At 48.2% G+C, this 26,717-nt stretch overlaps 1 protein-coding gene across 5 annotated transcripts in view; it reads left to right on the forward strand.

The window, feature by feature from the left end:
- Window positions 1-2,612: 2,612 nt before the first annotated feature.
- Window positions 2,613-26,717, forward strand: part of DIP2C (disco interacting protein 2 homolog C) — a 364,898-nt gene continuing 340,793 nt past the window's right edge. For 3 of the 5 annotated variants that reach the window (XM_036841829.1, XM_036841830.1, XM_036841832.1), the window contains exon 1: window positions 2,779-2,863. In XM_036841829.1, the coding sequence (XP_036697724.1) occupies window positions 2,779-2,863 (85 nt within the window). Of the gene's footprint in view, window positions 2,864-26,717 lie in introns of all 5 variants that reach the window. The other 2 variants (XM_036841828.1, XM_036841831.1) reach the window with 1 other exon arrangement.

The raw sequence follows: 26,717 nt of genomic DNA on the forward strand, positions 1-26,717 counted from the left end.
CATGGAAGAAGTGGCATTTGACCCTGGACTTGGATAGGTGAAATCCGACGTGTGGCCGTGACTTGGGTCGGGGAATAGGAAGAGGAGAGGCACACATCAGCAAAAGAGACACAAGAAGGGGAGATGACCCACAGGCAAGTGAGAACTCCTCAGGTGACCACAGGTGCATGCAGGGAGCGCAGGATAGAAAGTAGGGAAGGAAACTTTGTGTCTGTGAAGCCTTCGGTGTCAGATCAAGGAGTTCTTTGGTTTGTAGGCAGAGAACCGTTGTAGATTGTAGAGCAAGGGGACCGTAACCCATGGCAGCCACAGTAGGAAGATCAGAAGGGGAAAAACAGGGTAGGGGCTCTGAGGGCCTGCATTAGGCAGTGGCAGTGGGCCTGTGGGGTGGATGTTACTGAAGCTTGACAACGGGCGTGACTCAAAGCACGGAAACCAGGAGAAAGGGGGGCTGCTCTTGAGTAAGAACACAGTAAGGGTGGGAGGCAAGTGGAGGTTGATCTCAGACATAACGTGTTTTGAAGACGTGGCAGGACTTCCAGATAAAGATGTCTCTCAGGGCATTGGAAATGCCACGAACACTCTCCCAAGTGTACTTAGTAGTCATACAGAGACCTGCCCAAATGAAGACGCATCTGCTTGGAATCCAAGTAGACATTTGATGTGTTTAGTGTAACGTAGTGGTTTTCTTTGGAACCAACCTCAGTTACAGCATCAGACATGGATGATCAAGACCCACCCACGAATTAAAACAGAATACATACTTTTATTCTGATACCATCTGGACCTAGACTGACTTGACACACTCATTGTGTGGAATGCGCAGGCCCACTTTGCTGTAATGAAACGAGTGCAGAGATTTGCTCTGGAGACCGGGGTTTGAATCCTGGTTCTGCTGCATTTTATTTCTCTAAGGCCTTCGCCTGTAGCCCCAGATCCTCTCGAGGGCTCTCTGCCTCAGTGGTCTGTTTATCCTGAAAGGGGGAGAGACTGTGGTGGAGCCATACCGGTGTGGCCCCCCGTGTCCACTGGCTTTACGTCCAAGACCATAAAGCAGAGGCGTTTGGGGTTCACCTGTTTCAAGCTCATCATTGATCCGTATTAGATCAGTGAGACCTATGTAAGAAATGCCCACAGCTCTCTAGTGGTCACTGTTGTCCTATCAGCGGGAAGAACAGAGAGGAAGAAGGCTTGGTCCTTGTCCCCAGAGCTGTCACTCAGACTAATGAGAAAGATAAAGGCCAAGGAGATAAGGGCAGAGACAAGTAGATAAGATAGTGGGAGCACAGTAATGGGGAGGAGAGATTTTTCTGGAGTTGATGTTAGGGACGCTGTGGGAGTGTGTGGGCAGAGAAGGGGGGCACTCAGGGTGAAGGCCACTAGGTCTTCAGGAACCAGCTTGTGGGGCGCGCATGGTGTGACTGCAGATAGGGGCCAAGTGGTGGAGGGTTTGGAGTCTCCCATTAAGAGGGTGGACTTGTATTCAGTAGACAATGCAGGAAGTATTAAATTGCCTGTTTTTGAAAGGGGAATAAATGCCACTGTGTTTCCGGAGCCAACTTGGGCCCCTCCCGCCAAAGGGTCAAGCGGATGTTGGTGGGGGGGCCACCAGGAGGTCGCGGTAGGGGCTGAACTGGGAGGAGTGGGTCCGGAATGAAAATGACATGCGAGAGCCTTGAGGGGACAGGGAAGCAGAGGGTGCGTGAAGACTGAGGAAGACAGGCAAACACTCCCGGGACTCTTCCCAGCCTGGATCATTAAGAAAATGGTGGAAGTTATTAGAAGCCAGGAGGAGGGGCTGGTTTGTGGAGTTCGGGGTTTGGGGGCATCTGGGTGACGTTATTCAGTTGGACAGTCGGAGGGGGTGAGCTAGCCTCCCCAAACGGTCAGGACTGGAGGCCCAGGTTTGGTGATGCCCCCAGAGGTGACACCGGTGCGGTGGGGGCGGAAGAGAGAAGAGCGGAGGACGAGCCGTAGGGCCCTCGGGCGAGGGCGCGGGAAGACCTGCTGAGGACACGGAGCCCCGGGCTGAGGACGGGCCGGGGTATCGGGGCGAGCGTGGTCGGGCTGACCGCGAACGCGGAGATTCGGTGACCCATCTCTCCTCTAGCCGCCTTCACGGTGGGGAGACGGAGCCGAGGGAGAGGCACTGATTGTAGCCTCAGGGCCAGGCTGGCAGGTCCTACATCAACGCGAATTAGGAACTTCCAGCCTACTCCTCTTTCCACAGCCCACGCTGTCTTTTACACCTCCCGCCCCCAACACACAACGCATTTATTAAAAAAAAAAAAAAAATTCAGCCTGCAAAGACCCGGAACGCCGAGGCCGGAGCTCCAGCAGGTATCTTTCTGCCTTAGGCCTGGGTAGGCGAGGGCCGGGCCGGGGTGGGGGAGGCCCCGCTGGGCCGGTGTGCGAGCCCCGCGCCTCCGGGAGCGCGCGCTGCGCCGGCCCGCCCTCCGTCCCCGGTGCACGTCCCCGCCCGGCCCAGCCCCGGAGCGCGTGCCCACGCCGCCCCCGCCCCGTGCGCGCTCTTCGCCGTCACGCGCGCGCCGCGGAGCCGCCCGGTGGAGCGGCGGCGGGCGCGCTCCGGGCGGGACGGGGGCGCGGGCGCGGACGCGAGGCCTTCGTGCCGGGGCCGCGCGGAGGAGGCACCGGGGAGGAGCGCGCTGCGCCGCCGCCCGGCCTGCCGCCGCTCGGTGCGGGTCCGCGGGGCGCGAGGAGCGGCGAGACCGCGGCCTGGAACAAAGGGAGGCCGGCTGGGGCGGGGGCGTCGCGAGCATGGCGGACCGCAGCCTGGAAGGCATGGCGCTGCCCCTGGAGGTGCGGGCCCGGCTGGCCGAGCTGGAGCTGGAGCTGTCGGAAGGTAACAGGCCCCGCGCTCAGCCGGCCGCGCTGTCACGGGGGCCGGGGCGCGGGCGGGCGGGCGGGGGTCTCGGCGCGGTGCGAGCGCGGCCCCCGCCCTGCGGCTCCGTGTCGTCGGCCGCGGCCCCGGCGCCGGGGCCCTGGGGAGCCGGACGGGGCCGCGGGGCCGGGGGCGCAGCCGGGGCGCAGGACGGGGCCGCGGGGCCCGGGGCGCAGCCGGGGCGCAGGACGGGGCCGCGGGGCCCGGGGCGCAGGACGGGCCGCGGGGCCGGGGCGGCCTCGCGCGCGGCCTGGCGGACGGGGCCGTGTCCTTGGTGCGCGTCCGAGCGCTGCCCACCGCGGCCGGGCCGGGGGCGGTTCCGCGTTGCGCGGCCTGAGGCTCCGCGGGCCTCGTTCTAATGCGAAACTTGTCTTTGGACTTGAGGTTTGACCGCCGGTGTCCGAGGCATCCTGGCTGGACTGGGATAGTACTACTATTGTTCCCGTCCGCTGGGATGCGAAGGTTGGGTGAAATTGGAAAGCCTCCTCCCTCAGGCCAGGGTCTGTGCCGCGTTCCCATCGTCCCATACTTAGGATTTGTGACAGATTTGCCACAGTGATTTCATGGAGTGTTATATACGGTTTCTTATTTGCTCTTAACGGTGGGATCATGTGCTCAGCTGTCATAAGTTTTAGATCGGCTTTTGCTATGTCTTAAAAAAAAAAAAAAACCCACTGAAGTTCCGAAATGTTGAATGTTTAATATAGATTTAGAATTCACCCAGCTCACCCTGGGAAGGCCACTAATACACTGTGGGGTGGGGATAGGCCGGCTTGTCTCGAATTTATATTTGGAGCAGTTTAGCGGTGAACTTGTATGTGTGTGTGTGTAACGGTTTTGTGGGGCTGGCAGCCAGAAAGTAAATTCATTCGTGCCAGTTTTCATCAGCAGGGAGAAGCTGGTGTTGACCGTATGGTTTCCTTTTTAACACTTTCAGGGCGAAGAAGGGGGTACAGGTGGGGGCCTGGGGTGAAGTGTCTTTTCAGATGTCACAGGCTGGAGATGTTTCTGTTTCACATTTGGGGTTCTGCAGGGTTCTGTAATGCTCAACTGTCCCATAGGAGGAGACCGTTTCCTAGACTCTGTGCTCAGCAGACACTGTTCTGAAGGGCTGGAGATGATGAGGGCTTTGCTGGTACCTCAGTGCAGTGCCCAGCTGGGCGAACAATACTTAGGTCTACACTGGTGGATAAGGTGTGCAGTGTGGACAGATTGCTTGGAGGGATGAAGTGCCCACTGGAAAATATTTGCCCAAGTTCTTTGATTTTGTCAATGTTCACATGGGTTTTTCCCCCTCACTTTACAGGCCCCGTAGCTGTGCACCACAGTTGTGTTATTTACAACACTGTATCATTCATGCATTCTCTCCAGACAAGCACTTCTGCTATGTCTGTATTATACTGATGTTAAGTGTCAGTACCCTATCTGTGTTGGCAAAGCGGGAAGCCGTCTGAACTCACCAGGAGCCCTCCACCTCCCCCGTCAGTCTGGGGTGGGCTCACATTTGCTTCTGCACATCTGGGACAGTGCGTGGCCCCTGGTGGGAGTGGCTGCTTGTGGACGTGGACACTCACCTGCTAGATTGCACTCACCTGTCACCATCGGTCACTCCTAGAATGTGTCCCTGTTGTCCAGGGGATGGCAAACCACTTTAGACCAAGGTGTGCTCAGCCTAGTTCTCTGTGAATTCCTTGTGTCCCTACAGATTTTTAAAAAGGGTTTAATGAGTTTCTTATTGAGTGTCTGGGCAGAGAAAGGGGTGTGTGTTTGCATATGGGAATCACATTATTGTTTTTCTCTCTCTCTAAACTCTGCTAGGCCTGTCTGCATCACCCAAGAGTAAGAGTCAGAGGGTTGTTGCTTTGGCCACCCAGCCTCAGCCCGCTTCTCCCCGCTTTAGCTGTGTCATCTTTGACTTGCTTTGTCCATGCTGAGTCGATTGGGTTTCTCTTTAAGGTCATTTGGAATTTTGTGTCTTGTGACTATGTAGAGTAGTTTTACTGTCTTAAATTAGATGAATCAACTTGTTTTCCAGTATTGCTTAATAGCAACCAAAGAATGGAGGGATCAGAAATCTGTGCCTCTTTACATTTTAGAACTTAAAATCCCCCAACATAACCACTTTCAAAGTGAAAAGTTAAAACAGCTTTTAATGCCGAGTTATTTAAGCATATTGCTTTCATATTTTATCTTCAATCAGGATTCATGTGGAGAGAATTCTTTAAATTAGTCTTCATCATTTTATTAAAATATCAGAACATACTGTGGAAACGTGTGGACGTTCCAGCGCTCAGTTCCTACAAAGGAGCATGGGAAAACAATTCCATTTTAAGCACATAATGTAGGTTGAAAAAAGAGTAGACTCTTCTTTCAAAGTTCCTATATGGCCTGCCAGCTGTTAATGGTTGTATATTTTATCTAGATTAGTAGATGCTGGTCCAGTTTTGGTTTGCACTGTCTGCTGGTGCTGCTACGGACACTTAGGTTATTTTATTTTATGGGTCACTGTTTGGTAGAGGGTTGCAGATTGACTTCTTGGCTGCAGAAGTCAGATTTTCACTTTCTTGCCCTGCTGGTTGCCTCCTCTTTTCTTTCCACTGTCTGTTGCTACCCAGTGCTTCCCTCTTGGGGGAAAACTGGGCTGCTCTCCCTGCAGAACTGGTGCCAGCACAGAACAGGAGCTTTCTGTGGGGAGATGTGGTGGGTGCCCCTCCTATGGGCAGCAATGGCCTCCAATCCACAGGTCTGGGTACAGTCTTTGGTGTGGAGCCAGGGGTTGTCGGTCTGGTGAATTCTTGGGACTCAATGTGAGATGGAGAGGAAGCCAGTGAGCTGCCTGGTTGCTGGGTGCCAGGTGGGGTAGCACTGGCTCTTTTCTTCACACACTTTTCCCTAAATCATTTTTTTCTTCCCTTCCCTTCCCGTCCCTTCCCTTCCCTTCCCTTCATTCTTGCCTTTTGGAATCATGCATTTTTCTATTTGGCTTTCAGAGGGCCCCCAAGTAGTTTCATTAATATGTAAATAGACATTATTTGGCTTAAGGAAAAACTTTAAATGGAAACACTGGCAAAGCAGAGAGGAAACAAAATTTCTCAATAAAGACAGACTCATGTCTTATTAAAAAAAAAAATCAGTTGTTGATTGAACTTCAGCAGTAAGTTTCTGTGTTAACTGACGGCTTGTGTCCTGGGCTGTACACACCCTGGACTTGCAACTGTAGACGATATCATCCCACTGTTTCAGGAGTGGTTGAATTCTTATTTTGGTAGGACTTTGGGAAATTGCCTTGTGATGTAGCCTGTGAAAACTGGTGTTTGCAGAAGAGAAGTCCGTTAGCTTTCTACTTTGTGGCTTTTAAATTGTGAGTGTGCTTACTAACTTCCTAACTCTTGCTTATGGGAATTACTCAGTTTGTAAGGTACAGGATTACTGCAACTATTAGTTACGTTCTGTAATCAAGTCCAACTTAACATTTTCTACTAAGTGTGAAACTGCCCAAGGAAGGAGGTGCATGCTATCAGTTCTTTGTGTTGATCAAGGAACCAGTAATTTTTTAAATTGCAGATGAGCAATTCACATGCAGCTGGCATAATCCTGTCACCAGAGTAAAATCTTAAAGAGATGGCCAGTTGGAAGGTTTGTAGATTTGGTGGTATGTGGCATTTTCAGGGCTGCCAGCACAGTATAGCAGATACACTTAGCTCTAGAACGTGAGTTCTGTCCCCATCAGCCCCTGTGCTTTTCTTGGAGGTCCCTGTGGCTGCAGAGGTGGCCACCCAAACTGAAGCCTGGGACCACCTTCCAGGGTCAGGAAGAGGAGACCTGCTGTCTCTAATGCAACCCAAATGTTCTCATTGAAAGGAAATAGTGGACTCTGGAAAGCAAATGTGTGAAAAAATGCTTTCTTCTAGAGTCTTGTTGATAATTTGTTGTCATTGGGAGGGGAGGAGGGAAGGGGTCAGCAGATTCAGGGAATAATAGCTGAGCCACTCCACCGGGGATCAGACCTCACCATTGTTAACAAAACCTGTTCACTCTGTCACATCGTCTCAAAGCTGCCCCCAGTAGCTGTACGTATTGTGGTGAATGAAATGGACTACTTGGCTTGATAAATCTAAAAGATTGTTATCTGAATTAAAAATATGTACAAAATGGCAGCATTGATATGTGTGGGATGTGAAATGTGTGGACTTGAATTTTAAGAGTTCTTCAGAGTTATGAAAATAGTTAAATTTGAATGTTCTTTTCTTGATGAATAAATATAGATGTCAAATTTAGCCAGGAAATTAAAGGCACACATTAAAGGCATTGATGTGTAAGGTTGATCCCAATGCTCAAAAGATCTTTGCGATGCTGTAGTCATGCTTAGAGCCGAATGTTGTGAGGTCACAGCTGTAACAACGACTCTATTTTGTTTCATTCTGGGCCCACTGGCTTTATATTCTTGTTATGGTTTGGAGGCTCCAAGCTGTTGGATGTTATGAGTCACTTTTTGCCTTCCTCCTCCCAGCCTTTTTCAAATGGGTTGTCTCTTTTTTTAGAGCTGATTTTTTTTTTTTAAAGCAGTGATTTATGGGATAAGTTGTAGCATTCTTCTGAATTGCAAAGAGAATGTATTGGATAATCTTCATTTTGATGTCATGTATATAGACTGACTCACCACTGCAAATCCTAGTCATATTAAGATTCTCATAATTACTCAGGTACCTTACTAAAAGCAGATGCTCGCCTGCAGTTATTGGCTTGGTTTCACACATCAGTGTTTATCCTGGTACATGGAAGGCACCTCAGGTGATGCGATGGGCTTTGGCCACTGTTTACTGTTCCTTTCCTCCAGTCTCTCTGTCTGTATGCCTCTACTTTCAAGGTTGCCCGTGTTCATTTTCCTTCTTTCATGATCTTTTTGTGTGCCCTACAAAAGTTACCTACTATCATTGCCAGTGCTCTGTTCTGCTGAGAGCGTCAAAACATTGTCACGTCTCGAAAGAAGCAGTTGCATCCATTTGTTCTTGATAATAAATAGCGCTCTCAAAGGGTAGAATCTAATTGAGAATCCCAGCTGGCGGGGGTAAGAACATAGGAGTCAGGTTTGTACGTATATGGCACTTTCTTCAGGACCCAACGGGGTGTTAATGTTCATAAGCCCTTAAGACAAATAAAGTGGGAAAGGCTAAGATATTGAACTGTAAAAGTCAACATGACAACAAGCAGCCTTCTTTTGTGGGGTGGGGGACTGGGGAGGTTGCTCTTTAGTTTTGTTGCTGTTGAATATTGTGGAGAATGAAATGTGCTCTCTGTGCTAAGAATCACAAATTGAGGTGGTTCTTTACCAAATGCTTTGTGCAATAGGTATGAAAAATCAGGGAAAAAATGACCTAAGATAGTGAGGACTGAGGGATTCTGTGATTGATAGTGGGTTAAATAGATCTTTTTCTTCTGGGCTGCCAGTTTTAAATCTTTTTTTTTTGCTTATTAAGTTGGAAACTGTTTCTGTGTCCTCATGAAAAGATTGAAGACTGTGGGCCAGATCCAAACTAGTTCTGGCGGCACCAGAGAGAGCAATTCCTTAGATACTTGTTTGCAATTATGCACAATTAATTTTTTTTTTTTTTTTACTGAATTATCTGGTTAGTCAAGTCACATATTCTTCTATTTTTTTAATTAGAGGAATACTCTAACATTTTAAAATTATGAAGTTAAAAAACTCATATGTAAATATGTCCCCTCTTCAATGTGGGCTGCTTCACACCCACCAGCCTCAGGTCTGAGCCTCTGGCCAAGGAGGAAGGCAGTTCCCTGCTGGACACTCGGTGCTGAGCAGAGAAGCTTTCTTCCAAAACCAAAAAAAGCGAGTCTCTCTTGTTCTGACCATGTGTCTTACCAGTGCAGCTTGCCCTGTGTCAGGAGTTTATAAAACATGTTAAGCTTTGGTAGGGAGAGGCCCACACATCTCAGTTTCCGTGCGGCAGGTCTTAATCTGCCTTCGTGGCTTTGTTCCTGCCACTCCCTCGAGTTGGCAGAGCCACATGTCTGGACCGCTTCACTCTCGGGAAGAACACAAACCTCCACATCGAGCCCTGTCCCCTTGCTGGCCAAGCCCAGAGTCATGTCCCTGTGAAGATGCAGGTTGCGTGGGTCTAGCTGACCAGCTCTCTAAAAAAGCGCTTCCTGGCTAGTTTACCTGAAATGAAAACAGAAATGTAAACTGTGTTACTAATTAACCTTATCAGAAGATTCTGGGTCTTTATGAATAAAGTAGTATAAGTGGAGATTACATGCTTTATTGCAAATAGAGCACATCCAGTTATATCAGTGTCATAATACCTGACAAAATACCTGTCCAGGACTCTGCAGTCGTGGCATCACCCCGGATAAGCCACCAGGCTCTCCCAGTCTTGGTGTCCTCGGGTGTCAGATAGGGTTAAGAACTCTGCCTTTGGGATGGTAGTGGGGATCAGCGAGGCAGAGTCACAGTATCTGCTCCGTAAATATCCAGCCCTGCAGTTTCCCTCCGAGGTGCTGTCACTGGGACAGAATTCCCTGCCCTCCCGCCCCCCAGTTTATCCAGGTGATTTGAGTTACAGTGGCCTTCGGAGAAAAGCAGTGGAGAGGAGGCACAGGCCCGGGTGCGGGAAAGCACTTTCACTTTCCTCTGCTTGGAGGGTGCACCTCTTAATAGATGCTACCTGGGCACTTACCCTGTGCTAGGATAGCTTCAGAGCTGCAATGCCTCTTTTTTTTTTTAAAGATAAAACTTCCTTTCTGGTGGACTCTTTGTGTCAATATTCCTGGAAGCCCTTTTTTCAGCCCCTTTACTTTTCAAGAGAAAAGTTGGGGAAAGGTGTCCTAGGTCAGATTCAAGTCCAGGTGTGTCCGGGAAGGACGTCCTATTAGGTTGTAATCATCGAATCTCAGGACCATGTGTGGACCTCCAATCAGAGTCATTCCAGCGCTTCGTGGAGGAGGGGCCTGACCATCTCCTGCAGTCCCCTCACCACAACGCCCCCAGGATGAAACACAGAGCTCCACCGCTGTGACTGTGGGAATTGTCCTCCTGGAGGTGTGTGCCCCCCTGCCCTCAGTGTGTGTGGAGAGAGACTGAGCTGGCACCCCTCTCGTCATGCTCCTGTGTCCTGTCCCAACACAAGTGCATGTGGATGCCGCCCAACAGGCCACACAGGTGGGATTGCGTGAGCCTGGGCAGCTCTTAGAGGCCAGGTCAGGGCCAGGGCTCACCGTGGCAGTGGACCCGGGGCTCTGTGCCCCCCGCCCAACACCTGTAACAGGTCCTGGGCTTTTATCCTTTACGATCACCCTGGCAGTTATGTCGGTTGAGTGCTGTGTGGGTTTGTGAGTGAGTGGGATCTTTTTCTTATCGACTTTCATAAGCTGCTTCTTTTAAAATAAAAACCAGAGATAGTTTGAAGCCCCCCCCCCGCCCCCGCTGTGTATTTAATGGTATCACAGAAGTTATGGCTTCAGTTACGTGTAAAAACAACTTAAGAATAACACCAAGTACTAAGGTGGAGCTGTACTTCAGGATAGCTTAAGTGAGCATCATTGGGCTTCGAAACATCTTTTGTTTTTTCTTATTTTGATGAACGGGATGGATGCCTGAAGGCTGTTGAGATTTAGTAATATAAAGTAGTCTTTAAGGAGCTCTTTAAGCAAGGGTGCAATTCCATTAAACTTAAGTCATTAAAATACACCTATTTAGGGACTTTCCCGGCGGTCCAGTGGTTAAGACTTAGCCTTCCAATGCAGGGGGTGCGGGTTCAATCCCTGGTCAGGGAGCTAAGATCCCACATGCCTCACGGCCAAAAAACCAAAACATAAAACAGAAACAATGTTGTAACAAATTCAATAAAGACTTTAAAAATGGTCCACATCAAAAAAAGTCTTAAAAAAAAAACCCAAACCAACCACCTACTTAAACCCAAGGAAATGGTGTATCAACTTGCCAGGGTGGAAACTTTGTTACTAATGTTACTAAGGTACATTATAATGTACCTCATGCTTACAAGTTACTGTTGCAGTGCCTGTCCTGTAGGGAAATTCTGTCAACCTGAGACTTGGTGTTTGGGTGGGTTTTGTTGTTTCATTTTGCTTTTAGCTTAAGTGAATATAGTCTTATTGCAAATGGTGGGGCTAGGCTTCCCCCACCAAGCACAACATTGACCTGGGCCAAATGAGAAATAGCACTTGGGGTTATTTTGCTGTTGATATCAGAGTTCAGATTTTGAGAATTTCTGTTGTACATAAATTAATATGAAAAGGAAGTAGAATTCTACCTCCCTGTTTTAGATGGTGGCGAATTATTATTTAGCTATCATACCAGTAAAGGATTTTCTAATGCCTGTTGGTATTTTAGCATTTCTTTCCTGTTATTAGGAAGATCTGGCCCGGGACATGGGGAAGAAAGTAGCCTTTATTTTGCTGTTTCCTTCATGACTTGCTGAATTTGACACAAATAGGATTCTGGATGAAATCTGCCCTTTATGGAAAGTGTCTAAGTAAAACAGGCTTTCTGAATGTGTTGTACAATATTCTGTCTCCCGTGGATACAGAGGAGCAAAGCCTTGGGGAAGGAATGTGGGCAGAGGTTCCTTGGATGGGCTGCCATTCCTTGGGTGATGGGCATCTGCTGTTGGGGGTGTCTACCACAGATGGAAAGCTCATGGGCTGACTGTGTCATTGTGGTCATAGGGCAGGTTTGATCACTCTCACTTATTCTTGAAAGATGATGTGGGGTGGGAGCAGTATTTAGAACACTAGCATTCCTTGAAACAAAGATATGAAATAAAGCTTATACATCTCATGGTGCCTTATAGCTTTTAGCTGCTTTCATATTGACCTTTTTTTAGTCCTTTGAAAATATTTTCTAGGGAAATGACATTAGCTTCTCTGTATAGATGAGGAGACTTCAAATGATCAGAAACTCATCACGAGCCCTAGAATCTTGGCTTCCCGACACATTTTCACCATCACGAGTGAACTGAACCACCGAGCTGCTTTCTTTTGAAGCATGATGGGGATCCCGTCTTCTCCTGTGAGATCAGCAGCAGGAGCTCTGTGGAGTCCTGGGTGCTCTCGGGAGCGTGAGCAGTGGGCAGCGCCCTCCCCAGCAGTCTGTTCCAAGTCAGTGAGGAAATCGGACGAATTTCCCTTGCATGTGGTTGTAATGCGTGAAGGCTTATGCTGCACGTTTTCTTAGCTGGCTGCCCCTAAACTTTACATTTAAGATCGAATCTGTCATCTAGGGAATGAATATATGGGTGTTCGCTGTACAACTCTGTTTTCTGTATGTTTGAAATTTTTTTGTTTCTCATGGAAGATGAACAACATCCTTTATTTATTAAAAAAAAATTTTTTTTTTTGGCTGAGTTGGGTCTTCGTTGCTGCACGCGGGCTTTCTCTAGTTGCAGCGAGTGGGGGCTACTCTTCGTTGTGGTGCACGGGCTTCTCATTGCGGTGGCTTCTCTTGCTGGGGAGCACGGGCTCTAGGTGCGTGAGCTCAGTAGTTGTGGCTCGCGGGCTCTAGAGTGCAGGCTCAGCAGTTGTGGCGCATGGGCTTAGTTGCCCCGCGGCATGTGGGATCTTCCCGGACCAGGACTCAAACCCGTGTCCCCTGCATTGGCAGGCGGATTTTTAACCACTGCGCCACCAGGGAAGCCCTGGAACAGCATCCTTTAGAATCAGGAGGCTGGATATGGTATGGCTTATCTGAAATCTTAATCGTTTTGGTCAAGAGACGATGCTGTTAGTTCTTGTGTCGTTTCTGGGAAAAATATTCTACATGAGGTTCCAGGAATAACCTCTTCAGTGTCTCTGCAAGAGTGACCTCTCTCAAAGCTTCCTATTACTAGCCAGGATGATGGCGATCGTGTTTAAGCTGCCACCAATCACTTACAAGGCAATCAATCTTAGGTCTTTTATGTAGAGTGCTTTTATCCCAAGTGGAGTGCCTGTCTGACCTTCTCCAGGCCTTGCAGGGATGCAGGCCACGTCTAATGGATGTGATCCACCCTCATCTCTGGTCCCCAGAGAACCGGAGTCTTGTCAGTAGGAGCGGACAGTGCATAACTCGGATTTTTAAATCAGGTGTTGCAAATTGATGTCTTTTTTGGCATGAACAAAGTCTGTTATCTCTGTTTATGGGGGAGGACACTTACATGTCTCAGGCCACCACTCACTGATTGTTCGTGTGTGCTAAGCACTGCGTTAGGTGTCTTACATAGATTACCTTTTTTGAAGGACATTTGTCTCACAAAAAGGGAAGCACGTTAGTGAGCTTGCCTGAGGTCCCGTGCCTGAGTGGTGGGTGTGAGTCGGCCAGTTTGCCCCGGACGCTCTCCTGACACCAGCCTCCTCCCTTCCAGCTCCCGACGACACCACCCTCATGTAGTGAGTTAGGAATCCAAGTCAGAAATGGAATGTTGAAAGAGATACCAAGTTTCATGGTATGTGTGGTGACTTTTCTTTTTTACGTATTTACTTTCGCATATCCTAATGATGTGTTTTTTTACCTGATGTAACAATTAACTTAATTACCAGCCATTACTGGTACAGAGTTCCATGAAGGATATTTTAGGAACCTGTGGTCTCAAAAAAGAGCCTTTATTTTCATAACTATAATATGCTTAATAAAGTTGTTGGGATTGTGGCTTTCTTTTGTTATTTTATTTTTTGTTCCTTGAGTGGAAGCTATTTAGTGATTACTCATAATTGTGAAAATAATCTAGTGATTAGAGGATCTTGTTAGGACAAATCTATGTCTCCTTTCTTTTATGTAAATAAAAAAATCTTAATCCAGGTAAATGTCGGCAGGAATGACCATGTGTAAAGTGGATAAGATTTTTGTGTGACGTGGTCACCCTGGGATATTGTCTCAGGAATTTTCTAGAGCATCCATCTTTATTCTTACTAGTTTACACCCTCCCCGTTCCCTGACTATTTCCATTTGCACCAGAAATTTGAATACAAGTGTGTCCAAGATGGTACTTGTATGTGTGTGCATGTATCATGCCTTTTTGCTATAAGATGGACTGTTTGAATAGTGCTTTTGGACACTGACAACTTGGTCAGAAAACCGGTAGCTCCTCATTAATAAAGGTAGATGTTCTAGTATCAGGAAGCCCTGAATACTTTCTGTGTTATATTAAATAAATAAATCCCAGAACAAAGATGGTTTTGTGTACTATGTATTTGCCATGACTTTCTTGTAAGAAGTGTGAATGTTTCATCCACTTATCGGAAATCCCATGACTAGCTTAAACAGAGAACATGGATTATTCTGTCTCCAGATCATTTTCATGTATTTATGATCGCACCTGTTCTATTAGCTGTGAAAGCCATCAGTCTAGGCCTAGCTGGGCCCATGCTGATAGAATTAAGGGAAACAAGATCATTTCCAGCTTGTTTTAAACCTAAAGCTGCCCGTTAACTGCATAATAGCCCAATCTTTTAAAATGATACAATTTGACTTTTAGTGGATTATAATCAATTTGGTTATCTATGGCTGAATCATTTCACTGCATTGTGAACTAACTATTTTTTGATTTCTGCATAATATGGATCCGATCCAGAAGATGGGCTGTAGGCTCGGAGTGATAACATTGTTACTTGTAACTTAGACTAACTCTTGGTTTCTCTGAGATGATAACCATACAGTCGTATATTTAATTCCCGTTTTTCACGTTGTTCTCAATTCTGAGTCCCTACTGGTCATCCCTTTCACCCACGTTCTTTCCTTTCTTCTCCCTCCATCCTTCTTCTATTTTGTTGTCTTTCACCCACAGACCCTCAATATATGGTGGATGTGTGTGTGTGGTGGGGTCCTGACTGCTGTGAATTTTTGATAACCTGTGGAAAGGACTGTTTTTTTTTTTGAGCAAGACACCTCTACACCTCTAAATGAACTTTCAGTTGCCTAAATATCACCTGTTTGGTGGACTGTCTGTGGAAATTTTAATTGTTTTTTATGGGGTTTGGCTGACCTTTCTCTGCCCCACCAATTACTCCACCCAGCCCATGTGTACTCAAACTCTGCAGGCCTGGTTCAACACTGCTTATATGCAAAATAATTAACAGAGCTCTATAAATAAGAAATCACATGTTGCCACATAAATAGTTTCCCTGTCATTTGAGTGTGGATTGTTTTTGCTCCTGTGGTGGCCCTGAGGATTCTGGCCTTTGTTTGGAAGCACCTCACATTGAGGTGGGTATGAAATGTAAAACTGATTACAGTATTATTATCACTCACAAGCGGACAACAAAGATGCTTTCATCTGAAAAGCAGCTGAAAATTAGGGTGTGTTCGGTTTGGATGTTGGATGACCTTTTTGAAAAAAGCATCTGGCTTTTGTCATACTTTGAAAGCTGTGCTTATACCGTTTTCTGTGTTTTACTTAGAGTGTCTACAGTTCCTAAAGGAGATATTTGCTTATTTTAAGGGGATAAATTACTTTACAATAAAAATACTCTCTGGGGATTTAGATGGAATAGGTTTGCCATATTATTTGTTGTTCACTATTTAACACCAAATATAGTGGACTTTTAAGTGGCTGACATGCCCCACCCCCTTGCTGGTGTGTATTTAGGTGGAAGAGAGTGTGTGTGTGTGTGTGTGTGTGTGTAGGTGCAAACATACACACGTATATCTAACTGGTTCAGTCACATTTGATTCCAAAGTTAGGGATCGTTTTTGCCACATGAGAGCTTTTGAATTGTTCTGTTCCTTAAGCATTTATTTCATTTGCAATTTATTGAGCGAGGGTCTCTTGGGAACTATGGGAGTGGTGACAGCTGTTTTTATAATCCAGGAGATAGGATGGAAGCCAGTGGGAAGCTCAGTATCGATAGACAAATAATTGAGAAGGATCTACTTCGAGGCCGTGTGCCCAGTGAGTGGTCTCAGCAAGGAGGGCTCTGAGTGCCGAGGAGGGAGCAGCTGGATGCTGGGGGGCAGCCCTTCTCTCGTTGTGCCTGGAACACCTGTGTTTGGGGTGGGCCATTCCGACCCTGCTCCCAGCCTGGCTACTCCCGGCCCGACTGCTCTGGCTGAGCTGTGGGGCTGGGGCCAGGGGCTCGGGCACTGAGCCTAGTGGAATGATGGCACCGGGACCTTTCCTGCTTCTCAAAGGCACATGTGAGTGATTGTTTTTATTTCTGCGTGCATCCTGTCCCCCTCCCCACTCCCCATTTTTCCTTTGGGACCCTTGCCCGCGGCCTGGGGGCGAGCCCCCTGGCTGTTTCCAATGTGGGGAGCACAGTGCTTCTCAGGCAGACATGACTGCAGGGGTGGTTCCTGGCTGGGGGCTTCCCCTTGTCCTGTGGGCCTGGGGGAGCATGATGGCTCTGACCACATGCCTTAGCCTAGGCACCTTCCCCCAGCCCCCCTGCCCGGACCGCAGCCAGCCGGCGTCCGGGCAACCGAGGCCATGGCCCTCGCACAGCCCGGCAGCCACCCGAGGAAAGCCAGTTCAGCTTGCGACTGTCACTGCCCTTGAAACTTGCACAGGTGTGGCCAGCACGCGGACGGCCAGGTTCTGTTTTACCATCTGTTGGTTCTTTCCTGCGGAAAACAGGCACTTTATTGCAGTCACCTGGGAGGCTGACTCCCTGCTCCAGCTCCCACCTTCTGAATGACGGTCTTGGGCGGGGCAGGGGTGTGGGTCTGCAGGCAAGTCCAGGGCAGCTGGCCAACCTGTGGGACCCTGGGGCCTCTCCACCCACTTGAAGTTTATCGTACATTTCTTGGTACAAGGGTATCAGAGTGGAAGGAAAAGAAGTAGGCGGCAGGAAATTCTGGTTTAGTCTTGACTCTGGGAGCATTTGGGGGTAGGTAATTGTGTCCTAGGCTTTATTTTCAACTTTCCCAGTAGGTACAAAAAGAATAATTGTGCGCAGATGGCCGGTTTGAAGAAAAATGAAATTCAGAATTGTGTTATGTGAACTTTTATTTTAAATATATATTACCCGCCCCTCCCCCATTAATGCAGAGGAGGAAGGATGCTAAGAGCTCTGCTTACCTCCCGCGTCCCACCTGGAGTTGGGGTGCACAGCAGCGATGGGGGCGGTGATGCCAGATGTCTGCCAGCCTCAGGTGGTAACTGTGGGTCCTTAAAAGTGCAAGCCCTGCGTCAAAGCTGAGGTGGAGCCCGAGCCTCTGCGGAGGGAGGAAAGCAGCTTCTGTGAGGGATTTGCATCCCACTGCTGACCTGTGCCAGCAGATTGTGTTCAGGGACCAGGGATGCTGAGTCCAGGGTCAGCTTTATGGACTGTTCCTGGCATTAGATCCTGTAAGAGAGAAGCTCAGCTCTTGTTTTTATTTGACTCTCACACGTTTTTCACACACACTTTCTCACATGGGAACCCGGTTCCCATGGTTGACGGTTTTCCAGGGAAGTGGTGTGAGGCTTGCTCAGGGCTTCCTTGAGGGAGAGGCAGAGTTTCATGGGCGGTGGGCCATCATCCCACGCCTTATCACACAGGGGTCAAGATGTAGATTCTACAGACTTCTTAGGGAAAACTCAGAATCTTCTGAACAACTGTGTATGTTTTTCTTCTGAAAAGCGTACTCATATACTGTAAAGTTTTCTGGAACTTTAAAAAATATTTTCCCTACTAGATGGTATCATTAGTGGACTTGTACAATTAAAAATCTTGTTCTAGATTACATAGTTACCATTTATCCCCTTCCCTCTTTTCTTTCCATGAAAAAAGTACCATTTAGCTTTGGAATTAAGTTAATAATGAAATAAAGGTCACAGATATGTGACATTATGTATTAAAATATGTTAAAATATGTATGTATACCTTATATAAGTCATCAAAAGAAAAAAGGAAAAATAAAGATTGAGAGGACCCACTGGTGCAGAAACGTTACGATGGTTTTCTGTTGTATCCAGGAAACCTAAATCTTTAAAGCTCTGTGTTTACTTTTTCAACGTCAACTCCCCAGGCAGATCTGTCTTCACCAGCTCCAGGGTAAAGAGTGAAAGATGGAAAGATGATTTTGGCATTTGCCAGTCATAATTCAACAGACATTTTCTTATTAGTTGATAATTTAAAACGTTTCACAGTTATAAAAATTTGCTAACATACTTTTTTTGAGTTTATTACTATATGTTTCTTCAGGAGTCTGTGAGAACTGTGTAACTTTTCTGCTATTCTGAATTATAATGTGTTGAATTAGGAGTTGTAATTCCTCTGCCATAATGTTTATTAAAAAGTTCCCTATGTATTTTTAGATGTATATTTGGAACAGTTTAAAATGCTTGATACACTACAGTTTTAACACATCACAAATATTATTTTAGAATATAAATTGATATTTAAAAAAATCTGTAACACTATAAAAATTGGGACAAAGATTAAAAAACATCTGTAATTTTACAATTCAACATAATACCAATACATTTTATGTCTTCATGTCATTTTAATTAGTCCAGAACTATAACAGTGGTGAAACAATGTTGGTGCTGTCTAGTTTATAACAGTGTTTCACATGTATTGTTGTATTACTTTGTAGGGGGGAATCCATTAACCACATGAAACAGGTTTTTGTTCTTTCTCAGTAAAAACAAGGTTTGAGGTTAAACATCTTGTCTGGGGCTCACAGTGGGTGAAGGTGGGCTAGGACCCACACTCAGGATTGCCGACTGGATAATTTCTAGTCAAGAAGTCACAGAAGTTCAGTGGACTTTCCCAAGGCGGTCCTCCCTTTCTCCCTCCTGGAGCAAAATAAACTTGCCTAGGTCCTTATGTTGTGTCATATAAAGGTTTGTCTATTACAAGGCACCATACTTTGTTAAAGAAAAAAAAGGTAGAAGAAAGTTTACATGTTAAGATGCCTCAGAATTGAACTATGTTGAAAACACAAAACTTAATCCTTTCTATTTTGGATATTAACCCCTTATCAGATAAAAGGATTGCAAATATTTTCTCTCACTCTGTAGGTTACCTTTTTAATTCACTGATGGTTTTCCCTTGCTGTGCAGAAGCTGTTTACAGTAATGTATTCCCACTTGATTTTTGCTTATGTTGCCTGTGCTTTTGGTGTCTTATGCAAGAAATCATTGCCAAGACCTATGTCAAGGATCTTTTTTCCTCTGTTTCTTTTAGGAGTTTTATACTTTCAGGTCTTTAATCCATTTCAGGTTAATTTTTGTGAGTGGTGTAAAATGGGGTCCAGTCCATTCTTCTGCTCCAGTAAGTGGTGTTGGGAAAACTGATGGTTTTCCAGTTTTCCCAACACCACTTATTGCAGAAACTATTTTTTCCCCTATTGTCCTCATATAACTCAACAGCAAAACAACAAATAATCCAATTAAAAAATGGACAAAGGACCTGAATAGGCATTTTTTCAAAGAAAACATACAAAGGGCCAACGGGTACATGAAAAGGTACTCAACATGACTAATCATCAGGGAAATGCAAATCAAACCACAGTGAGATTTCACCTCACACCTGCCAGAATGGCCATCATCAAAAAGACAACAAATAACAAGTGTTGGTGAGGATGTGGAGAAAAGGGAACCCTTGTGCACTGTTGGTGGGAATGTAAATTGGTGCAGCCACGATGGAAAACAGTATGGAGGTTCCACAAAACATTAAAAATAGAACTACCATACCATCCAGCAATTCCACTTCTGGGTATTTATCTGAAGAAAATGAAAACACTAACTTGAAAATTTATATACCGCCATGTTCATAGCAGCGTTATTTACAATAGCCAAGATATGGAAGCAACGTAAGTGTCCAATGACGGATACTTGGATAAAGAAGATGTGGTGTGTATGTGTATACACACACACACACACAATGGACTATTACTCAGCTATAAAAAGAATAGAATCCTGCTCTCTGTGACAACATGGATGGGCATTACACTAAGTGTAATTAGCCAAAGACAAATGTTGCATGGTATCATTGATATGTGGGATCGTACAAAAAAAAGCTGATTTTATAGAAACAAAGTGGAATGGGTGGTTGCTGGGGGTGGGGAAATGGGGAGGTGCTGGTCAAAGGATACAAACTTCCAGTTGTAAGATGAGTAAGGATCTGATGTACAGTGTGGCGACTGTACTTAACAATTAGGTATTATGTACTTGAAAGTTTCTGAGAGGAGATCTTAAACTTTCTCACCACACACACACACACACACACACACACACACACACACACACACACACACACACACACACACACACGCACACACACACCCAGAGTTAACAATGTGAGGTGAGGGATGTGTTAATTATCTTGATCTCGGTAGTTATTCCTCAATGTATATGTATAACAAAGCATCACATGTACACTTTAGATATAGACAAATATTTGTCAATTACACCTCGTAAAGTTGGGGCGAGGAACTTGATTCTTCCGGTCGGGCTTCTCAGCCTCCATACAATTGAGTTCTTTGTGTGGGGGCCACCTTGTGCATCTTAAGACACTTAGTATCATCACTGCCTTCTACCCTTCTGATGCCACTAGCACCCTCACGCCCAGCAACATTGGCCCCCTGCGGAGAATCGCTGCTTTTGATGGCACAGTGAGTCATGCACTTTGCATTACTTGATTAATAGCTGTTTCTAGTTTTTGAAAATCTAGTTGTGTGACAGACCTGGTCGAATATCGGTGTTTGGTTAGACAGACATATACACCTCAGTGTCCAGACCTCAGTTGGTGCACGGGTTTGTTTTACAGGAATGTGGCCCGTCTGATGCCTGGATCCTGAGGTGTTTGTGTGGCTGTGGACGTGTGTGCTTCTGTGCTTTTGCCTCGTGTGTTGGAGCACATCTGACATTCCTTTTGCCCAGGGTGCAGGATGCAGGGCTCTGGGGATTTCTGCTGTGTTCCATGGCGGGAGTTCTGGGGTCAGAGATTCCAATCCCTCTGTCGAGACTCTTCTCACCTTTCGGTTATGGTAGAGGGTGACACCCCCCACCCCCCGCCGTGTTCCTGGTCCTGTTGGCCTTTGCTGTCCCAAACCAGGTCCAGTCTGTGGATGGTTACCCTTCAGGCCTTTCTAGTAGTTTATCAGTTCAGTTGCCTTCCTTTACCATACCTGAGTTTCCCACAATTTATTTAAGCTGGATGTGGAATTACAGCAGAAACGCGGCCCATGCCAGGGCAGTGAGGGGGTCACCCCCAAGTTCTCCCCCGCCCCCCCCCGGAGGGCAGTGCTGCCTAGTCGTGGTCATCGTCCATCCTGATAGGGGCCCAAGGTGTTTAAAAATCTTCCCTAGCCAGGAGAAACCCAATTGTCTGATGGGATCACAGTCTCCATTCAGTTCACCGAGGAGCCCTGAACCGGGACTCCCGCTGACAGCGTGTGGAGACGCAGACGCTCCCATCTCTGGACGTTGGGCGAGGCTCCTCGGAGTTGGTTCCCTGGTTTTGGGCGACTGTCTTGCCCGAACCACAGCCGCGACATGGTGCCTCTCACTGCCGAGTTTCGATTTCTCAGAAAGAGAACAAGCCAACATTTGAGAGACAATCTCAGTTTAGAGTCTTAGATTTAAAACATTTATTATTTCCTATAATATTTTTATCATTGCTTCACCCACACCTAATTTGAAGGCAAGATTTTGTTTTTCTGTATCAAGTCTTTGTAAAACATTCCACTTAGTTTTCATGGAACCAGTTTCCTCTCAGAGTCCCATTTTATTTTTGGGGTGGAGTAACTTATAACGGGTACACCGGCAGGGACAGATGTAGGAACAGATGCACCTGTTTTGTGATCTGCGGCCGCTCGGCTGGCGGGCGAACAGGAGCAGGGTGGCTTCGGCGGCCGTGGCCTCATGAGCCTGTGGTGGGGACAGTGGGACGTAGCTTGTGGGGGGACAGTGCCGGTCGCGGTGGACCCTTCATGCTCGTGGGCCTGAGCTCTTGTTTGGCAGCCGTTCATTATGTCTTGCAATGTCCAAATTATCAGGAAAGGTTTTTTTAAGAGCGTATGTTCACTTAAAATGTGAAAGTTTTAGGTATTCCACACAGAGCTTGTAGGAGGAGCTGAGGCCTAAGATGAACGCCCGTCTGATGCTTACAGCTTCATGGGAGATAAAATGTGTGTGAGCACCACTGGGGCCAGAACGTGAAGTCCTCACCTGTCGGGTTACTGTGGAGCCAGGAAGGATTCTGGGGGCATCATGGCTGATCCCAGCGGTGCGTGTGACAGGGCAGCACGTGCAGGAGGGGGGCACGGCCTGGGTGGTGACGTGCTGGCCGGCGGAGTGCATGCCAACAAGTGAACCGACAGCCTGACAACTGAGTTGGGGGAGGAAAGAGGAGAGGCAGGAGGAGCGGGGTTTGAAGCTGGGGTTGGTGGTACTTGTGAGAAACAGGAGCAGGTCTGGAGGAGGGTGACAAGTTCATTTCAGACTGGACTTTGAGATGCTCTGGACACCACGTGAGCTGAGAGTTTGGAAACGGGGAGCGAGGCCTGGGGAGGCACCTGGCCGGAGGCGGGGTCGGCGGTCCCCCAGCGGGAGTGCAGTCAGTAGTAAGTGGAGGAGGGCGTAGGTGGGAAGCGAGGAGGCTGAGGAGGGTGCACGGCTGGACGTATAGAAGGAGAGTCGGGAGCAAGAGGGCCCATGGCCCCGGGGTGAGCCAGTCACAGCCCCGGGGAGACGGTGCCCCAGTGCTGCTGGAGCAGGAGGCCAGGCCTTGGGCCATTGGTACCGAGAAGAGCAGTCAGGATGGGAGGTGGGTCTGAGGGTGACAGCACTTCCCTGGGGAGGACATGCCTGCAGACTAGGGGGGCCGTGGAGGGAGAGGCCGAGACCACCAGGAAGGCGCCCAGTGGAGCCGGGTGCCCATGGAGGGCGCGGCCCCCGCCTTGTGGATGTTGTCTGTACCCAGTTCCCGGGGTGACCGCCTTACACAGAACACGGTTCCAGGGCCCCTGGTGGCGTCTTATGCTCTGGGACCCTGTGCGCTGAGGTCTGGCGCCCTTGGGACACCTGAGCCCTCAGTCTCCGTTGGGAGTATGGTCCCCAAGTTGTCTAGTTCCGTTTCCGAGGCAACCACATCCGGTGGGGGGCAGGTGGGTGGCTCCCCTGGCCCTTCTTCAGTCCTGTGTGTCCCTTCCTCTCTGGTGACAAGTGACGAGTGGGAGTTAGCCATGGGATCTGCAGAGCTTGCCCAGTCACACACGGCACCTGGATGAGAACTGGAGTCAAAGGTGGGGGGAGGGACGACGGGGAGAAACATGGAATTTTCACAGTGTGGACAGTGGGTCTTCATGGAAGAGAAGATCGTGGGATCTTTGCCAAATTATTTCAATATTCTGACTCTGATCATTTTCGTCATCATTATATGGGAGCTGGGGGTGACTATAGCTGAAGGAAGAAAAAAGGTTTAGGAGAAATTCAGGATAGAACTTGCATTCTGATTCTGGGGTTTTGTCTGAAAATGCCACTTTTATTTTTGGTTGGATGCTTTTTAGCACTTGTGTTGCAGCATTTGGAACACTGTATTTTTGTGATATGTTCGCTGGGAGGTGTTTAAAATTAGATTCCTAGAAATTGGCTGTGGAACTCACGGCCACACCTCGCGGGTCGTGTTCCGAGCACCTGGTGGTGAACCTGGCCGTGCGACTGTTTCTCATGTTTTCAGGACGCCCGACGCATGGGGTCTTCTCCCCGGGTCTAAGGACCTCGCAGCATCCTCACAGCTCCTCTCTGTCAGGCGCCAGCCTCACTGTCCTCATGGCCCTGTAAGGCAGACGTGCATTTTAAATGTCATCCTGCTTCCTCTCTCTGTCCGTGAGTCTTCCCTGTAGTTGCGTCAATAGGAAGGTAGGAAGGTGGGATCTTCACGTAGACGCCAAGCTCCGAGCTGAATGTTCCCGGTCACATCTGTGTGTTCCTGGCGTGAGAGGGACCCAGGCCTTGGGTTCGGTTTTGTGCATTTTCCCCTCTGCTTCACTTTGCTGTGGTGTTATTTCTGAAGGCTGTTTCTTTGCCTTCAGTTTTGACACCTGTGATTTAATGCCTGAGAAGGTGAAAGGGTAGTGAACAGGGCGTGGAAAGAAGGAGCAGGAAGGGCCGGAATTCTCTCATGATTTTGGTCAGAAGGAAATCAGTCAGACCGAGAAAACATCGTAAGTGGGTCAGGTCCCAGGAAGTCCTGGGAGTAAGTGGCCCCACCTTCCACTGCTCCTCCCTACAGGCCTTGTCACCAGGGGCCCAAGAATGAGCACACTCAGTCTGAGGCCGAAGCCACATCTTTGCTGACTCTGACCATAACCTGCAGCTTAGCTCAGTTCGGGTTTGAGGTCACGGCAGGGCACGGGGCACGGTGAGGCTATGTCATTCCAGGTGAGAAACATGCAGTAAAGGGGGCTCATTAGCTTCAAGAAGGTGCATTTGGGGGATGGGAGTGAATGATCGGGCCCCCTGAGTGTGTGCATGTGTGTATGATTGTGTGCACATGTGTGTTTCTGTGTGTATGTGTCTGTAGGCGTGAACGTGTGCAGATGCATGTGTATGTGTTTCTGCGTATAGCGTGTGTGGTGTGTGTGCTTGTGTGTGAGCGTGCGTGTGCTCATTCTGTGCGTGTTGCGGGACTGGGAAGCCCTCTCTGGGGGCCGCATCACTGGACAGCCTCTCCCATGATGCTGCAGCCCTCTCTCCAGCCGTTGGGCAGAAGCGCCTGAAGGTATAGAGACTTTGTCTATGCCCATCGCGGGAGTAAACGGTTTAAATGGGGGCAGCGGTTGAAATACAAATACCATCAGGGCCTGCTGGTTGTAACCTTTGTGGAGAATTTCCTGGACACGACAGAAGAGAAACATGGGCCTGTTAGTGGTGTTTGGTTAATCGGGGGGACTGGTTAATGGTTAGCGTTTCTGTAACAGAGGCCGTGTGGACTTTTGTAGGACGTGGGAGAGGCGCCCGCCCTCTGCTGGTTTAGTGACATCAGGGCTCTGTTTCTCCTGGTGACTTTGGCCAGAGCTGGGACAGCTGCTCTCAGACCCGCTTTACTTTCTCCATGAACTTGAATGTGTCACTTACAGACCAGGGGAGGTGGCGTCGCCTCCATGTGGCCACGTGGAAGCCTGACTCCTCCCTCTTTGAAGCCACGGCTGTCAGGAGTGCAACTGTGTCAGCAAGGCTCCAGGCTCCTTAGGATGGGTCAGCTCCGCCTGAGGTGCCAGGCATCCCCCCGCCTCAGTTCTGCCGTCCTGGAGTCTGCTGTGTGCTTCGTGCCCGCTGTCCCCTGATGGGAGTCCGGGGAGCCTCCTGCTATGCCGGTGACGTGAGGCCGGTGGGTGTGCCGGAAGATGATTCTGTGTCGATGTCGGTTTCCCAGGATCCTGCTGTGGACCTTGCTCTTGTCTTCATAGGAAACCAGAGCCTCCAAAAGAAAAAGCCCAGAGAGGCCTGGCTGTAAGATATGGTTAATTATGTAGAAGAGGTAATAGCACTGGTTATAGCGAAATGTGTGTTCACATACAGATAGACATTATTACTTTAAAACGCGATGTTTATAAAATCACATTGGAGTATTGCACTCGAGAAGAGCTTGGAGAAGAGCTGCTGTGAAGTGTAACCGGCTTCTCTCTGGGGCGGTGTCTGTAACTGGTGGGACAGTGCGTGTAGCAGGCCGGGCGGAGCACCCACCTCGGGCCCTTGATGGTTCTTCTTTGCTTTATGATGAGAATCAGGACTGAGCTCGATGAGAATGTGGAAAGGCGGTTTTCTGTTACTTCTAGGGCCCTTTATTCTCAAGATTGTTTGATGGTCCCTATTTGCTTTGTAGTATCTGTGGTGATCTGTGCATTCTGTGTAGTAGAAAATGGATGTTTTTTGTAAACAGGTGCATCATGCCTGGCACATGTCAGCTGCTCGGTGGCTTTTAGCTGTTGTTAATATTCCAGTTATGTCTCTAAAGTACTTTTCCCCATTCGAAAAGAGACACATATGTGTAATACATACCAAACAATGGAAAAATCAGAGCCTTTTCATGAAACGAGGTTTCATTTTAACAAAAGCAGAAATGTATTGGGAAAACCCCCCTAGGACTCAGGATGCAGAGCCCTCTGGACGTTTCGTACTGTAAATGGTTTTATGTGTCCAGCTGCTGTGGAAAGGACTTCTGATTGTTCTGCTTTTTCTCCCTTCTTTCATCTGTGGTCTTTTTAGAGAAACCCTTAGTTGTCAGAGAGCGCCAATGAGTGTGTGATTAAAGGCAGCTGTGATGAGGCAGCATCAGGGGAGGTGCTGTGCTCCGCCAGCCCTGGGGCTGCTCCGGGCGCCACGCAGGGGCTGCCCTCATCCCCGGCCTGCCCCTCGGCTGTGGGGCTCCTTCGTGGGACCCTGGCCGGACCCCTCCTTGCGTGAGAGTGAGTGGCACAACCAGTGCTGGGTCTTCCCGAGGAGCGTGTGACGTGCGGCTGGCAGCTGTGACCCTGTCCAGAGAGACATGTCTGCATGCGTCTGCGAGCCCAGACACACCAGCAGGCGCCCTTCCAGGAGGAGCCAGGACCTTCTCTGCTGAGGTGTTCTGGTCCCATCCTTTCGGAAGTCCTTCACAAAGAGAACTTGGGTTTCTCAAGCTTAAGAATTAGTCACAGGACAGTTTAATGTCTTTTTGGAGTTGCTGGCCTTTCTGGGAACCCCATCCAGCTGTTGACCATTAGAGTCCTGTGGTGCCCATCCCAGTGGAGGACTCTTAGCATTTCTGAGAGAATGCTGACTCTCATTTTAATTCATAACAGATGATCACTCTAGCAAGCTCCAGAGTCAGAGCTGTGACATGACGGGTATAAACCCCGAGTGTAAGCAGAGGACCTGGAGTGTATATA

Source organism: Balaenoptera musculus, chromosome 2 (assembly GCF_009873245.2).
Source record: "Balaenoptera musculus isolate JJ_BM4_2016_0621 chromosome 2, mBalMus1.pri.v3, whole genome shotgun sequence".
In the NCBI taxonomy this organism is placed as follows: domain Eukaryota; kingdom Metazoa; phylum Chordata; class Mammalia; order Artiodactyla; family Balaenopteridae; genus Balaenoptera; species Balaenoptera musculus.